Source organism: Caloenas nicobarica, chromosome 23, assembly GCF_036013445.1.
Source record: "Caloenas nicobarica isolate bCalNic1 chromosome 23, bCalNic1.hap1, whole genome shotgun sequence".
NCBI classification, from domain to species: domain Eukaryota; kingdom Metazoa; phylum Chordata; class Aves; order Columbiformes; family Columbidae; genus Caloenas; species Caloenas nicobarica.
The window spans coordinates 969,722-985,667 of record NC_088267.1 but is presented as its reverse complement, the minus strand read 5'-3'; the positions used below and the strand labels follow the sequence as shown (position 1 = coordinate 985,667).

The window sequence follows — 15,946 nt, the reverse complement described above, 5'->3', positions numbered from 1 at the left end:
GAAAAATACAAGAGAGGGAGAGTAGAACAAAGCACAGACCCCAAGGGAGAGGGGCATCCCCCAGGCTGTGCTACTTGGTCCCCAGTGCCTCCTGATGCAGCTGGTGTCACAGAGCGAGGACAGCACCGTGCCCAGTGGGTTGCACAAGCAGACGGAGACACAGCTCGAGAGAGGGTTTGGAGTCTGCCCAACGCGGCAGGATCACCACCAGTAACTCCCAGTTAGTGCTGGGGTGGCGGAGAAGGGCTGAGCTGGGAGGAGGGGATGGATGGAGGCAGCCGCCGTGATGCTGGGTCTCCTTACCCTTTCCGAATGACGACGATGATGGCTCCCAGGAGGATAATCAGGACGATGAGCCCCCCCGCACAGATCCCCAGGATCAGGCCCATCTCCTCCGAGTGCTGTGACACCTCCAGGGGACGCTTGGTCTCTTTGCAGGCAGCTGCCAGGGGACAAGGGCAGGCAGGAGGGGTCAAGGCTCAGCTCCAGGGGGGCTGGCATCACCAGACAGGAAAACACTGGGGTTTGTCCCATGGGATACACATTGCTCCTTGAACACATTTGATTCCACTGAGACGTTATGGGGCTCAGCAGTGTCACACCGTGACAGTGGGCAAGTCCTTCTCTCAGTCCCCATGGGATGAGACAGTCCCTTTGTGCCACCTTTCATCATGCCCAATGCAAGCTGGTCCATGCCTGGATTCAGCATCCAGTACCGACTCCAGCTTCCCACCACAGTAACGGCATCAAGAGGAAAAATCCAGCCCAGGGAAAAACCCAGCCAGCAAAGAAAGTGGGAAACAAGAGCACAGGATGGGACTGTAATAAACCACCACGCACACCCCAGTCACCACCAGCACCTGTAACAACACCCATCGACACAGTCCCGACCGCTGGAACAGCCACAGGTTTGTGTCTGCAGCCTCGGCAGCATCGTGTCAGCTGGGAAAGGCGGGACTCACCTTTGCGGGCGATCCGGACGCAGTTCAGCCGGGTTTCCTACGGAGGGAAAAAAGGCGGGTCAGCACTGGATGGGCGCCCCGGCAGTTCTGCTTCCCGCGGTGCTGGGTGGGCGCGAGGCTGGTACGTCAGTGCTTCGACCCCCAAATCGGGAGAGTTTGCAGGTGATTTGTGCTGCAGCACCCACTGCTGAGGCAAAGGAGCTCCTGGGGACGTGCACTCCAAGAGATGCTGCTCAGTGATCTGTCCCCAGTGCCCCCTAAACTGGTGTCCTTCTGTTTAGCCAAGGCCACCGCTCCAGGCACAGAAGGGATGGCAAAGCTCAGCAGCAAAGGGGAGACCCAGCAGACCCTGTCGAGCCACAGGTCACCAGCACATCACTGACTGTGGTTAAAACACTCCCAGGTCATCATTCACAGCTTTGTAGGGTTGGTTTTTTTCCATCAAAGTTTAAGTCCCATCCCCAGCGCTCTGTGCGTGCTGCCGAGGTTGCCACGAGGGCTTCCAGCTCAGGTCTCCAACAGACTTTGGTATTTGCATTTTTTAGGGATGGGTTCAGCTAAAAATATTCCATCTTTCCATACATCCAACTTCTGTTGCAAAACAAGAAAAAGCACCATTTTGGCAGGACTGCCTTCTTCCCCAAGCATCCTCCAGCCCTTCAGGACACTGGTTCTGGCAACACCGCTCCATCCGCCCGCAGACCGAGACGCTGAGACCCGTCCGGGGTAGGGCTGCTCCAGCGCTGCTCTCCCGAGGCCTCCAGCTCGTTTCTCCTGCTTCTTGCTCCATCTGGCACAAATCCCACAAAGAACGCAAGCTGGGCTGCAGCCTTCTCACGAGGTTCTGATGGCAGCCGGGACAAATCCATTGCCTCCCAGCAGGAAGGCTATAAACCAGCGTCAGCCACCAGTTGTTATCCAGCAGCGCCCGAACGAGCCAGAGCAGAGATCGTCCCCGTCCGTCCCAGCTCTAATTACAGCCCAGTGAGGTGTGAACGATCTCAGAGCGGAGGAAAGGATTAAAAAACCCCAAAACTGGCATCTTTTCTGCAAGACGGAGCCGTGCGGGATGAGGATGAGGATGCTGTCAGGTCCTGCTGCTTCGCTTTCACAGCTCATCCTGCCCGCGTGGGATGGGAGCTGCTGGAGCGGGTGAAGCAGAGAGGGTCCGCAGGGGGTCCTGATGGTGGAAATTAACCCCAGGGGGATGCAGGGGCTGCCAGAGTGGGGTTGTAGGGGCGATGCAGGCAGCAGCAGGCAGGGACACAGCAGCTGGGAACTCAGCAGCTGCCCTGGAGCTCTCAGCAGCAGCCACGGTGTCGGCAGCGGGTCCCAGTGACACACAAACAGCTCTTGCTGCCCAAAAGGTCCTTTTTCACCCCAGGATGAGCCTCGGGAACATCGTTTTCCCCACCTGGTTGGGGTCCTGGCTGGTAGCGCAGAGGGTGGCGGAGACTGGGCTCCATCGGCACCAGGAGGAGAATGGGGACAGCCTGGGGGTGCCAGGCGGGGGACACCCAGCCACAACCCAAGGGTGTCCCCAGGCACTGGTTCCCCATGAGCAGGGACTGAGGCTGAACCCAGAGAGGGGATCCAAGGGAGAGGGATCTAAAACAATTTCCAGTTTTTCTGACCCCCCACCAGGTGGGCTCCCTGCCTGGTCCAACCAGGACCCCAAAAACCTAGCAGACGGAGCGGGGTTGCACAGTTACTCACCCCTTTGAGGTTGCTCATGGCTTGGAAGTAGATGAGATACGCCTTCTTGGGCTCCAGCGGCGGGTTCCAGTAGCCGCTGTAGGTCTGGTTGTCCCCCACGGTGAAGGGTTTGGCTTCGGTGAGGCTGCTGGCCGGCAGCTCGGCCCCGAAATAATGCACAGAGCCACGGGACACGGCGTCATCAAAGGTCAGTGGCACTGGGAAACAGTCCTGTCCCCCCAGCTCCCGCTTCAGCTTCTTGGGCCGGTCTTCTTCTACGATGACCTGGTAGGTGCTAGCAAGGATCAGGTGCAGGTTTAGCTTTGTTAAAAGGATGCTCCTGCCCTTCCCTTGGTGCTCGACCCCGCTATCCATGCTGTGACATCCCGTTTGGGGGGATGCAGCCCCCAACCTACCTGATGGGAGCCCCTCGGCCCTGCGCCGGGCGCAGCAGCACCGTGATGGTGCTCTCCGACTCGCTGAGCGGCGACGGCATGTCCCCGTAGTTGAAGGTGGGAGCTGCAAAGGGACCAGGAGAGAGCGGGCAGGAGTGAGTGCTGGTCCCCAGGGATGTGCTTGGGGCCGCCGGCCTGCTCAGGGGGGAAACTGAGGCACAAGCAGCCTTGCCTATGGCAAGGCATCACCGAATGGCACAATGTGAACTATTCCAAATGAAGAAAACCCCTCAAAAGGTCTTGAAGAAGTGTTACAGGTGGGAGAAGACCCATGGGTGTGTGCCAAGGCGGGGTTAACAATGCCAGTCTGGCAGAGGGGAGGTGATGGGAGCAGGATCCAACCTCGGCAGGACCCAAACGCACTTAGGGGACAGCATTGCTTGGAATCGCCAGCACAATGTCAGCATCCCAGCCCAGGGCAGCAGCACCCCCAGACCAAGGTGGGGGACACCCCCTCACATCTGCCACGGTCCCGTGGTCCCCAAGCCACCACCAGCAGCTGCAGGGTCCGGCTCATGCTGCTTTGCACCTTCGGTGCCCCCATTAGGGCTCGTCTCAGCCCATTTGCGGCAGTTAATAGAGACACCGCAGACACGAGCAAACAGCCCCAAGTACTGCAAGGCTTATTAATGAAGCCAAATTAATCCCTCGCTTGTATGGTGATAACTCAGACAGCACCGGTGCACGGACTGTCCAGACTCCCCAACCAGAGACCCCCCAGGCAGCCCAGCTGATGGTCTGGGGTCTGCCCAGGGGGGTCACAGCACTGCTGCCACCACCAAGAGCACCCTTCCATAGCAGCACCCAGTCACCAAAACCCACAGGAGCACACGGGAGGCTCCAGCACTGTCATCACATCCCTGTGCGGAAGAAAAGCCCCAGCACCAGGTGGGGAGCGCCAGGGAACCCACCCGAGATGTTGGTGGTGATCTCGGTGAGCGCCGTCTGGCCAAACCCCTTGCCAGTGCGGGCCCGGACCGAGAAGAGGTAGGTGGTGCCGGGGTGGAGGTTGGAGAAGACGTGGTAGGTCTCATTGCGCAGTTTGGAGACGGTGCGGCGCGGGCCAGGGACATTGACGGCCGGGTCGGAGGACTCGATGCTCTGGTAGCTGATCTGCAGGGACAGGGCAGAGCATCTTGGTTTTAAAGTGTAACGAAGGGGAGATTCAGGCTAGAAGTGAGGTGGAAATTGTTGCCCTGAGGGTGGTGAGAGCCCGGCCCAGGTTGGCCAGAGAGGTGGTGGCTGAACCATCCCTGGAGACACCCCAGGCCAGGCTGGACGGGGCTCTGAGCAACCTGAGCTGGTGCCGATGTCCCTGCTCATGGCAGGGGGCACTGGGGGGCTGGGGAGGGCCCTTCAATCCAAAAATATTGTGTGATTCTGTGACCACCAGCAGAGAGGGGAGAGACCCCAGATCCAGGAGGAAACGGGATTAAAAGGATGAATTCAAAGGAGGGGATGCTCACAGGGACTGCCTGGAAGGCAGATGCTTCTTAGGGGAAATCAAAAGCAGAGGTTCATTAGAAAAGCCCTTGCTGGGTAATACCGGTGACCCCAAAAGCAGGACTCCCCAGGAGGGACAGAGCCTCTGGCAGGAGGATGAGCACAGGCTGGATCCCTGTCCCAAGCCAACAGCTCAGGGGCAGCTGCAACGCTGCAGCCGCCCTTAATCCCCATGAGCAAAGCAGCAGTTGTCCCAGATCACTCTGATGGAACCCTCTCATGTCCCCATGGGTCCCCCGTGGGTCCCACAGCTGTCCAGGATATACCTCATACTGCGTGATGAGGCCGTTGGGCTCCACCGGTTCCTCCCACTTCAGAAATATCATGTCCTCCAGCGGCGTGAAGGTGAGGGACTCGGAGGCGATGCCGCCGGGCACTGGGGAAGGAAAAAGGATGAGCTCGGATGTGGCAAGAAACTGGATTGGGAAGAGAAATGCTCCGGGAAATGCCTTGTGACGGCTGCGGCAGCTCTGCCCTGTGACTGAGCCACCGTGTCCCCTCTGCCACGTCACCCAGCTCCAGCGTGGGCCACCAGCACGGCAATGATGCTCTCTAGGATGATGATGTTCCCCACTAGTGACACTTTGCCATGGGGGAAGGTCCCCCCACCACAGCACAATCCCCACAGGAACCATTTCTGGCATCACACGCTGTGGCACAGCAGCAAGTCCCCAAGCACCATCACCAGCAGAGCTCACCTGAGTTCATCAGCGTGAGAAAATTTAAAAAAAAAAAAAATTCCTTTTTCCCATAGAACCCAAATCCTGCCCCCCAGATGCACCTGCACCCTCAGGAAATATTGCCAGCGCTCCCCCCCAGTAAGCAATAATATCCTCATCTGCAGATGGGCTCAACATGCCCCACCATTCCCCTCTAATTAACACCAACAACAATAACTGCAAACAATAACAGCGATCGACAGCACCAAGATCAATATTCCCTTCTTTACCATGGATTTTTCGACTCGAGTGGGTCAGCAAGTAGGACCGGAGCAGCGATGGCTCCACAAAGACCAAGATTCACCTTCAGCATCGTCCACCATGGGCTTGAACGCCCACAAACGCACCCTCTCGTTGCAGAAGGACATCAGTTCTTCCCCTCTATTTTTCTTTTTCACAGCTTTTCATATCTAATTACAGGGCCGAGAGAGAGAGATCACCTTCCTTGTGCTTCCCACCGTGCAAATACACAATTTCCACTTGATTTACAAGTTAATTTAATCAGAGGCACCATGTCCTACACGTGTACACAAGGCACTTATTAAATTTGTGGAGAATTACAGAAACCTTTAGGGCAGGAATGTGTATACCCATATAGATATTTTTTTATATATAGCCTGTATATTTATATATGTATATGTACAGAAAACACATGCTTGTGCATGCACTGGGATGAGACCAGCAGAGGTGCACAATTGCTCCCCAGGCCTGTGTACACCCCTCTGCCATCCAAATATGCATGTATGTATTTACTTATGCATTTATGTATATTTTTTCTGGCTTGCATTGCCTGTACCCTGCCTGCACCTGGCTCCCTGCAGCACCAACACCCTGCAGTGACATTTCCACCGGCACCTGCGATTGAGTCTCATCGTTTTGTGCAGACATAGAACAAAATCTCCAGCTGCTTGTCACCCAGTTGCAGGAGCTCAAATCCTGATCATCCTCCCAGGCAGGAAGATGCTGGGCCAAGCTCACGTGTAATATCTGCCATATATCCATAAGCAGACATCCATCCATCAATCCCACCCAGGACTGAACGTGTACACGGCCCCAAGTTCAATCCAAGGGGGAAGCCACAAGCCCCGGTTAATCAACGCAGAGGAAAAAGCAGCTGGAGTGATTACAGTAGAGCAAAAAAACATCTGGAGCTCCTGTATTAATATTCCATAAGCAAACATCTGGAGCCGTCACAGCACAGCAAGAACAGCTGAAGCAATTGGAGCTGGAAAATAAACCATCAGGAGCATGAAGCTGGGTGCTCCAGGTCAGGCAGGCCAGGGCTGGAGATACGCCAAGTGCTGATGGGACGAATGGAGAAATACGCTGAATTTAAGCTTTCGAGATGAAAATGGGACCTGGAGACCCGGGTTGGGTTCACGGCGCTTCTGCAGCCTCCCAACTCCCAGCTCCATGGGCTTTGCTTTCCAGCTGGGAAATGGGAACGATCAGCAACACACACAGAAAAACTGGATGTTTTGGTGAGTCCCAAATCAAGGCGAGTCCCATATGGATGATTTCATGGCAGGTTTCCTCTCGGGGTTCATCCAGGGAACCTGGAGCCAGCCAGTCCCTTTGCAATTATCGGTTTTTCCACCTTAATTGCTGATTCTTGATGCTAAAAAGTGCTTTGGAGATTCATTACATTCTTGCTTAACAGTGTCAGTGACTCTGTGAGAACCAGGGATGCTCCAGCCACACCAGGGCCAGACACCCCTTAATCAACACCCGCTCATCCATAGCACTCATTCGCACAACCCAAACCCACGCGAGAGCAAAATAATGGGGGAAGAGCATCGGGAAAGCCTAAAAAACGGTGCTGGGCTCTGGCTCACGGCACTGTCCCAGAAATGTAGCAATGCCAAATTAACCAGCGACCGAGCAGATGAAAGATGTTACCTAAGTGCAAAGCACTGATTGTTTTAACTGTTATCATTATTGCTGCCAGGCTTCAGTTCCGCACAAAGGGATGAACGAGGATGATCCGTGCTGGGAGAAACTGGGCAGCAGCCAACGGTTGTGCCCTTTGCTGGACTGGGCACGGCTAAAACATTCCGCTCAAGGGACCAGTGCAGCATTTCTGCAGTGACATCCCCATCCAGTCCCCTTGTCCCCTTAGGCTGGATTTCTCTTCCCCAGATGACATCGTTGCCCCATTTTCTCATCTCCCCTTGCACAGCCCTGGGGCTGCAACAGCCTTTTCACCTCCCCGTTGCGATGGCCACAGGAGATATTCCCATCATGCCCCTGGCCACGAGCCACTGAGGTACACCATGCCATGGGAAACACCCCAGCAGCTGCCCATTATATTTTTGGGGACAATGCACTTCCCCAAGCAAACTCACCATCCTCATCCGTCTGGAATATCACCTCCTTGCCCTCCTTGCGACCCTCGGGGTTGGAGAGGATGAGCTTGACGTGGATGTTCTTGTAGGGCAGGAGGTTTTTGATGGTGTAGCGGTTGGCGTTCCGCTCCATCTTCACGCACTCCCGGAAGGTTTGGTTGCGACCAGTGCCCATGAAATAGCGGTAGCAGAGCGAGACGGTGTAGGTGTGACAGCGGGTCAGGTTGTAGCCCAGTGGCTCCCACTGCAACGTCAGCTGTCTGGACTGGATTTCGGAGAAAGCCAGGCCTTTGGGGGCCCGCATGGGCTCTGGAGGTGGAGTAGAGATAGGGATTGATGAGTCATTAAGCAAAACATCCCATGGGTTTATGTGTTTTACCAGGGAAAGCCCTTTTACAGCATAGGGACATGACGGGTGGGTGCAGACAGCAACCCCGACTCCAAAACCAGGACCAGCCCTGGCACAGGACACTGCTGCCCTGCAGACAGGGCTGGGGACATCACCAGGTCCAAAAGCCACCAACAGCACAGGGACAGCAGCCCCCGTTGGCTCCTGTCCCCTGTGGAGGTGACGCCGGGTACCAGCCCTGGCTGGTGCAGTGACACGGTGGCACTGGAGCATCCACGCCACGAGCGGCCCCAAATAACCAGATAAATGAGCCTGTGCAATGGGAGCTCTTGCATTTACATCCAACCTACATCAGGCTCTTGAAAGGACAGAGATGGAGCACTGTCACTGGGAAGGAGTTTAATTGGCTCTAATTGGTGTGAACAGGAGAAATCAGATTTAATGAGGAGCTGAGCTCCTTTGCGAACAGCACCCACGGGTGGTGGGAAGGGCCCTGAGAAGGAAGGAAGGTCTTTGCCCACCCTGCAGGCAATTCCCCTGGGATTTGCATCACAAAGGAATTTGGGCAGCCCAGGTTTGCAAGAGGCTTTTGCAACCTCAGTGGATGCTCCTGCAGGTCCCAATGTCTTCATGGGACCATGCAAAACCCCAGCTGGTTTTGGGAGGTGAGCCCAGCAACAGGGACGCAGCCCCACGCTGCTGGGACCCCGGCATTAAACCCATTGCCACAATGGGTTCTACCAAAACCCACCCAGCCTCAGCCCCAATGCCCACCAGCATCATTCCCATTGAGCGGCCAAGGCCACCCGGGGTGACGGGGACGCAGCGTGGGACCCACCTGCACACTTGGTGCGGCTGATGAGGGGCGGCCCCGGTTTGCCGGTGCCCCCCTCGCCGGGCCGGGTGAGCAGGACGCTGATCTCGTACTCTGTGTCGGGATCCAGGTGCCAGAGCTTGTAGGTCTGCATGTTGACAGCGTGGACCTCAGACCAGGGCCCTGAGGTCATGCGGTACTCGATCTCCTTGCGCACGATGGGGCCGTCGCCGATGATGGAGTTGGTGTTGAGCTGGATGATGAGGTAGGTGGAACCAGCCCGGAGCAGCTGTGGGGGTGCAATGGGTGTGGGGGGCTCTGGAAAAGAGTCAAGAAGGGGCAGGTGGAGCATCCCCCTGCAGAAGCAGCTCCACAGTGTCCCCAGCCCTGGTGACAGGCCAACAGTGGCACAACCATAGGTACCACAATTCTTTTTTATTTTCCACTAGCTACAGTCGAGATATTCACAACGTCTCTCTCCAAACGAACCCAGGTCTTCTCACTGCAGAGCATGGGACAAAGTTGGATCCTCTGCCCAGAGAACGTGGGGATGGACACCAGAACATGTGAGGGCACCCCCCACTCTTTAAACTTCAGCCCATACACGTGCCCTCCATCACTTTTGGTAAGGCTTTAACAGCTGCAATGGGGTTTCATAGAATCATAGACTTCAAAGCTCATCTAGTCCAACCCCTCTGCATCTTCAGCTAGATCAGGTTGCTCATGTTTCATCTGATCAAACCTTAATTATCTTTACAGGATATACTGCCCAGCGTGGTGCAGCATAGTTTCACCGCAATGAATTAATTCCCACCTACTGCAATCAAAAATAAATGATCTAAGGCCACTGGGAAAGGCAGAACCATCCATGTGTAACAACTCGCAGTGAGAAATTGCGATCCCACCACCCCCAGCATCCCACCCTCCTCTTCCTCTGCAAACAGCAGAGCAGAAATAGCCCACCCATGCCACAGGTCACCCACCTTTGACAATGAGCTCAGCGAAGTTGGAGACGCCGGAGCCGCGGCTGGACTGGGTGACGCAGCGGTACAGGTCCTGCTCTTCCTTGGACACCTCGTCCAGCTGGAAGGTGGCCAGGAAGCGCCGGTGGCTGATATGCTTCACGGAGGCGGCGGGGACAACCTCACCGCTCTGCCTCTGTCCCACGGGGAGAAACAACATGTCATGGACTGGTTTAGGTTGAAGGGACCTTCAGAGCCCACCCCGTGCCACCCCTGCCGCAAGCAGGGACATCTTCACCAGCTCAGGTTGCTCAGAGCCCCATCCAGGCTGAACAGCCCAGCTCTCTCAGCCTGTCCCACAGCAGAGCTGTTCCAGCCTCAGATCATTTCTGGGGCTCCTCTGGCCCCCCTCCAGCAGCTCCATGTGTGTCCTGTCTGGGGACCCCAGAGCTGGGCCAGCCCTGCAGGGGGGTCTCCCCAGAGGGGCAGGATCATCCCCCTTGACCTGCTGGCCACGCTCCTCTTTGGCACAATGCAACATCCAGAGCCACCAAACACGTCCCCAAATGATGTCTGCTTAAGTGGCTGGGGAGGGGTTGCCCTTCTCCCAAAGGGAAGGCACAGGGACACTGCAGAAGCAATGCATGGGGGTGACAGTGGAGATGCTGGTGTCCCCACCGCTGCTCACCTGCATGAGGAACCGCTCGGCCTCGGTGGCCTTGCCGGCGGCCACGCACTGGAAGGTGGCATTCTGCCCCGCGTTGACCTCCACATCGCCCAGGCGGGAGAAATGAGGCGCTTTCGCTGCCGAGGGACACAAGCCAGAGGTGATGAAGCAGCCAAGCTCCATGGGGACCTGCTGCAAAAATCCCACCGCAGCCCAAAACCCACCCGGGTCGCTGGGGCTGGAGCTGAGCTCAGGACGGGCTCAGTCCTCAGGCTGGGTTCAGGAATTTGTTCCCATCCCCATAAAATCAGCCAGCATCCCAGGGAAGGATCTAGCATCCCGCTGCACTGTCACCAGATGCAGGCTATGGGGTTGATAGAGGCGGGTAGGTCTCCCTGGAAGAAATAGGGGGTGAACCCCAAGATCCAGGGTGTGGGGACAGCCTGAGATTTCAGGTCCCGCCTGCCCAGGTGGCCCCTCTCAGGCCACATGTTCAGGCTGCACTTCTTGGAGGTTTTATAAAAATTCAGCAATGGAGACGGAAAAAGGAGCCCCAGAGGCACCCAGGAGCTGGAGCTCCACCAGCCCAGGTGACAACAGGACACACAGGTGCCACCAGGCTGCACCTCGGCATTACTCCATCAGCTCCCCAGGACCATCCCAGTGGGCACCAGCTCCAAATCCTGCTGCCCAGCCCAGCTCAGCAGCACCCACCCCCTCATCACCCTCCACCACCACCCACCCTTGGGTTCCCTCCTGTGACACTCACAGCACGGATAATTCAAGAGCAAAATGTCATCCAAGCCAAAATAACCCCTGCGCTCACTGGAGACCACCGCCTCGAAGAGGACCTGCAGCACCAAACAGAGGGGTCACACATTGCCAGGGGGATCCGCACCGCGAAAGGCGGGGGGCTCCGTACCATGCAACTGGGGGTTCTGCTGGGGCTCACCTGGTACTCGCTGGGCCAGAACAAGCTGACCGCCAGCTCCGCCTGGTGCCACTGGCGGCCGTGGGAGCCGGAGGAGTTCCAGACGGCGCTGCCCACGGGCCCCCCCGTCACACGGACGTAGGCGCTGAGGGTGCCGGGGCTGTGGCCGTCCCGGCTGTACATGAAGTAGCTGAACTGGAGGCAGTGGGTGTCGTTCTCGCTCAGCGCCTGGAAGAGCAGATGAGCTCTCTGGCCCGGGGCGTGCTGCGAGGAGTTCACCATCAGGTAGGAGCCTGCGGCAGGAGGGAGAAGAGGGGAGAGCATGGAGTAATCCCCCCCGTTCCACATCTCCCGAGCTTTGCCGGCAGGGACGGAGAAGGCAGAGGATGCGGGACTGCAAGGATGCGCACGACCCAGCAAGGATGCTCAGGTCCCGCTGGGTACCAATCCCTGGGGACACGCAGGACAGGGGCAAGGAACACAGGATGGAGTCTGTGTAACATGCCTTTTTGGGCAGCAACAGGACACCAAAACAGGACCTGGCTGCTGGACCAGCCCCACGGCTCCAGGATAAGCTGGTCCCCCACAACACCGGGATCGGTAACAGCTTCAGTGCCACTGGAGCCCCTCTGCCTGCTTTCCCTTAACACTCACAGCTTCGGCTGCATCAACACCACCTCCCTAGCCGGGCCCCAGATGTTTTAATTCCCATTCCCATTGCCTCGTGTCATTTACCACGCAGTTGTCGCCAAGTTTAAACTGTGCTCAGCAGGTGCTCGCAGAGGGGAAAAAAAGAGCACTCGTCAGCTTAACGAGCGGCAGCACCGCAGCTCTCGGGGCTGCCAGCCCCATCTCCCAGCACCCCAAATCACCAGCAACAAAACCAGAAGTCCCAGTGCAACCCCAAAGCCGTGTTTATGGGGCAGGCAGGATACAAACCCCAAAGGCAGCACCTTCCACACCCAGCACGCCCCGTCCCAGGGGGTCTGGAGGCAGGAGGGGATGCAGGAGTCCCAGCAGCCCCATCGGGCACAGCCGCGAGGCCGGGATGTGGGGCTTCCCATCTGCTCTCCCAAGCCCTCCCCAAAGGTGAGGGGATTATTAATATCCCTTCCATTTTAATAATGGCAGAAGCTGTAAGTAACAAAGCCGGGCCATTTATTCAAGTCTGCCATTGTTTACCTGACAGTGGGAGCTTAATTATTAATAGCTTTCACCGCTGGCTAATTTAAACGAATTCATACACTTTCCTCCCACTGGCTCCCAAGCAAGCAGGCACCAAGAAAAACCTAAGGCAGGCAGCGGGGAAATGTGGGGGGCACCCATTCGTGTCCCCCAGTGTTGGGGAGCTGCCCCCATGCCCCCACTTTCCCAGACAGCACAAGAGCAGAGCTGCAGCAAGAGCTCCGCAAACTGCCAAATCCCAGCTTTTAAAGCTCAGCTTAATTCCTGCCAGCAAAGCCGGAGATGGGGATGGAGAGGAGGGGATGTCCCAGCCCTGCTGTGTCCCCAGGCTGGGGCGGGGGGACAGGCACCAAAGGGTTGATGCGACATCGCAGCTCAGCAGCACAGCCGGGGTTGGTTTTGAGCCCTGTCCATATGTCAGCATTACGCAGCAAAAGAATCTGCTCCAGAAATCATGAGGAAAATAATTTCCAAACCTCTCAGGAAATGGGAGGTGCAGAAACAGCCCCGGGGGGGACATCCCCCGGCTGAGACTTCAACCGAAAGGACAGGGTGCTGGCACATATCAATACCATGCTCTGCTCATTAAATCCTTCCTCTGAGCCTCAATTTAAGATCAGTTTGAATCAAGATGCTGGTCCAGGAGAGCTGTCACCACCCTTCATCACCACGAACAAGCAGTCAGCCCCTCCATGTCCCCCCCAGCCTGGTTGCAGCAATATAATTTAATTCAGTTTTCAGGTGGGCTTTTACAGAAGAGCCCAAGTGCTCTGTGGAGAAAAAGACTCAAAAAGCGCTAAATAATATTTCAATCAAACAAATGAAAAGAGAAACAAGTTTCCGGCAACATTCCCTACAGGAAACCCATCAATTTGTTACACAGAAGTCAATGATGAGGTTTAAAGCTGTAAAAATCAGCCCAGAAAGGCTGTGCACAGAAAGCCTTGTACCCCTCCAGCAAAGATGAATTTTCCCACTTGTGGGATCATCAGTTCTTCCTTGGGATTCAAACCAGATCTTCGAGGATACCTCAGCACCTCCGATAACCTTGGCTGTGAATCAGAGAGCAATGAGCTCCCAAGGAGTTTTCTCCCCAGCTCCGGGCTGAAGCTCCGCTCGCCCACGGGGATGCCGCAGCTCTCCCCAGCGCGCTGCCCGTCCCGAGCATCCTGCCCACAGCTGCCTGCATCCCTCCAGCAAAAAACCCAAAAGAGCCCAAAACGAGGGAAGCAGCCGCTCCCCCCGCCGCCAGCTTCACCGTCTTGCCAAGTTTTTCCTCCTACAAAACCACCGAGAGATAAAAATAAATTTTAAAAAAGAGAGCTATTAAAAGGCAGGAACAGGCAGTATGACAAGCAGAGGGCGGCACCGCCAGCCAAGAGGTGCCAGGGGACCAGATCTGAGCGCTGCAGCGTCTGCCTCCGGAAAACTGCGCTGGAAGATGAAGCCCGACGGTGCCTCCCCGTGCGCTGGTTTTCCTTCTCAATGTGTCAGAGCCGGCACTGGGATCAGGTACCCGCTCCCTGCTTCTGCACCAAGCCCCAGGACGAGCATCTCTCGGAGAAGCCCCAACATCAACACCTGATCTGTCATCGCCGCAGAGTCCTTGGGCCAGTCTAATTCCCTCAGGAGCCAAAAATCCAGCTTAATTTTTCAAGGTTTTTATGGATATGTAGCAGGAGCTGGTTGGGAAGCGGTGCTGGAGCTATCGCCTGAAAGAGAGTCTCCTCGGAGGGGATGGAGGGACCTCGGGGCTCATTGGGGTGGGGACAACGGCTCAGTCACCCCCCGACACAGCCGTGCCGGGACATCGCGATGCGGCTGCACGCGACGGCAGCTCCGCGTGTGGCGAGAGGGAAAAGACGAGCGGGGAACAGAAACTCTGATGGGGGGTTTTCTAAAGTCGCTGAGTTTGGAAGGAAAACCCAGGGGAAAAAAGCGCCATTCAGAAATAAAACCCACCCACAAAGATGATGGTTTAGTATTTCTGAGCACAGCTGTGCGGAGCGGCAGAAAGTGGGTGCTGCGGAGGGCACGAGGCTCCAAGAGGAACTTCTGCCACAGTTTCTCCCAACTCAGTTTACCTCCCTTGAATTTCCACATGTGAATTCAACCTGCACCTCTCCCGGGGAGACCCTGCAGAGCATTCTTGTCCTCCAAGGGTCACCTCGCATCTCTGCAGGAGTGAGGACAGGGAAAAGCTTCAGCTAAACACCCTGCCTCATTTTGATACTCATTAAGTAACCTCAACTCGTGTTTCTCAGGAGCTCAATAAATGAGCCTGATTTCACTGCTCTGTTCCACCCCTGCTTGCTGAACCACCCCACCGCCCGGTCCCCTGCTCCCCAAAGCGCTTTGAGATCCGCCCGAATCCTGCGAGCCCAGGGGGTGCCCAGCGACGCCGGGCGCTGCAGAGCAAGGCGCAGGCTGTCCCTCCTCTCCTCAGCTTCAAACCAGCGGAGCTTCTATGAAATTAGACACTGCAGAGCCTGTGGGCAGGTGCGGACGAGTCTGGCTCGCAGAGGCGATGCTCGGGGGACAGCAGGGGGAAAGAGCACCCGAAACATCCAGAGAGTTATTTTGGTGCAGAGAGCGATGATGCAGCCTCACGCCTGCCTTACCCAGCTCCCTGCAACTGCTCCTTTAAAAAACAACAATAAAGAACTGATGGGGAAAAAAAAACAAACACACACCACAATTGCAGCATAGGAGAGACCCATCCGTTGTCTTTAGGTGAAAGAGGGAGACAAGTCAAGATGAGAAAAAGGGGGGGAAAAAAGAACCCAAACCAAACCAGAAAGAGGGATGCAAAGGTGGAGGCGGGTGGCCGGCAGCCAGCATCTGCTCCAATAAATCCTACGCTCCTTGAAACTGGCTGATCTCCAATAAAAACTCATTTTAATCTAAGACCACGAGACTCCTTTGGAAAGTGCTCCCTGGAGAGGCCCCAGTGCCGTGAAATAATCTTCATCCACCACACTGCTGCAAGGGACCGAGGGGTGATAAGGCTGCAGGAGCCTCCTGCAAAGCTCCACATGTGTATTGGGGTGAAAACAGACAAAAATGGGATCCCTGCACCCACCCAGTGCCCCCAGGCTGTGAGCAAAGTATCCGCCTGCACCTTTGCAGCCCCTCCGACAGTGAAGAGACGGGGGGTTGTTAGGGGACCCCCTGCCTATGGGGACGAGCATCCCTTTGGGTGTCACCATTGGGGACAGGTGGTTTTCCTGGGGACCGGACCATCTGTGCTCACAGCATCTCACCCGGAACGGCTGCATCTACCTCCCCATCGACTCTGGAGTTTATTTCTTAAACTCTTCACATTCATTTAAGCCCCAGCTCTTGCTAAGCCGGAGTTA

General features: G+C 56.3%; 1 protein-coding gene across 2 annotated transcripts in view; it reads right to left on the bottom strand.

The window, feature by feature from the left end:
* The window catches only part of PTPRU (protein tyrosine phosphatase receptor type U), a 55,039-nt gene that overhangs the window by 22,215 nt on the left and 16,878 nt on the right, over positions 1–15,946 (bottom strand). For both annotated transcript variants that reach the window (XM_065650350.1, XM_065650351.1), the window contains exons 3-14: positions 11,424–11,695; positions 11,241–11,322; positions 10,493–10,608; positions 9,826–10,000; positions 8,867–9,160; positions 7,680–7,988; positions 4,882–4,991; positions 4,024–4,225; positions 3,074–3,176; positions 2,679–2,952; positions 963–999; positions 304–442 (exon numbers count right to left, since the gene is read on the bottom strand). In XM_065650350.1, coding sequence (XP_065506422.1) covers positions 304–442; positions 963–999; positions 2,679–2,952; positions 3,074–3,176; positions 4,024–4,225; positions 4,882–4,991; positions 7,680–7,988; positions 8,867–9,160; positions 9,826–10,000; positions 10,493–10,608; positions 11,241–11,322; positions 11,424–11,695 — 2,113 coding nt within the window. The remainder of the gene's footprint in view (positions 1–303; positions 443–962; positions 1,000–2,678; positions 2,953–3,073; positions 3,177–4,023; positions 4,226–4,881; positions 4,992–7,679; positions 7,989–8,866; positions 9,161–9,825; positions 10,001–10,492; positions 10,609–11,240; positions 11,323–11,423; positions 11,696–15,946) is intronic.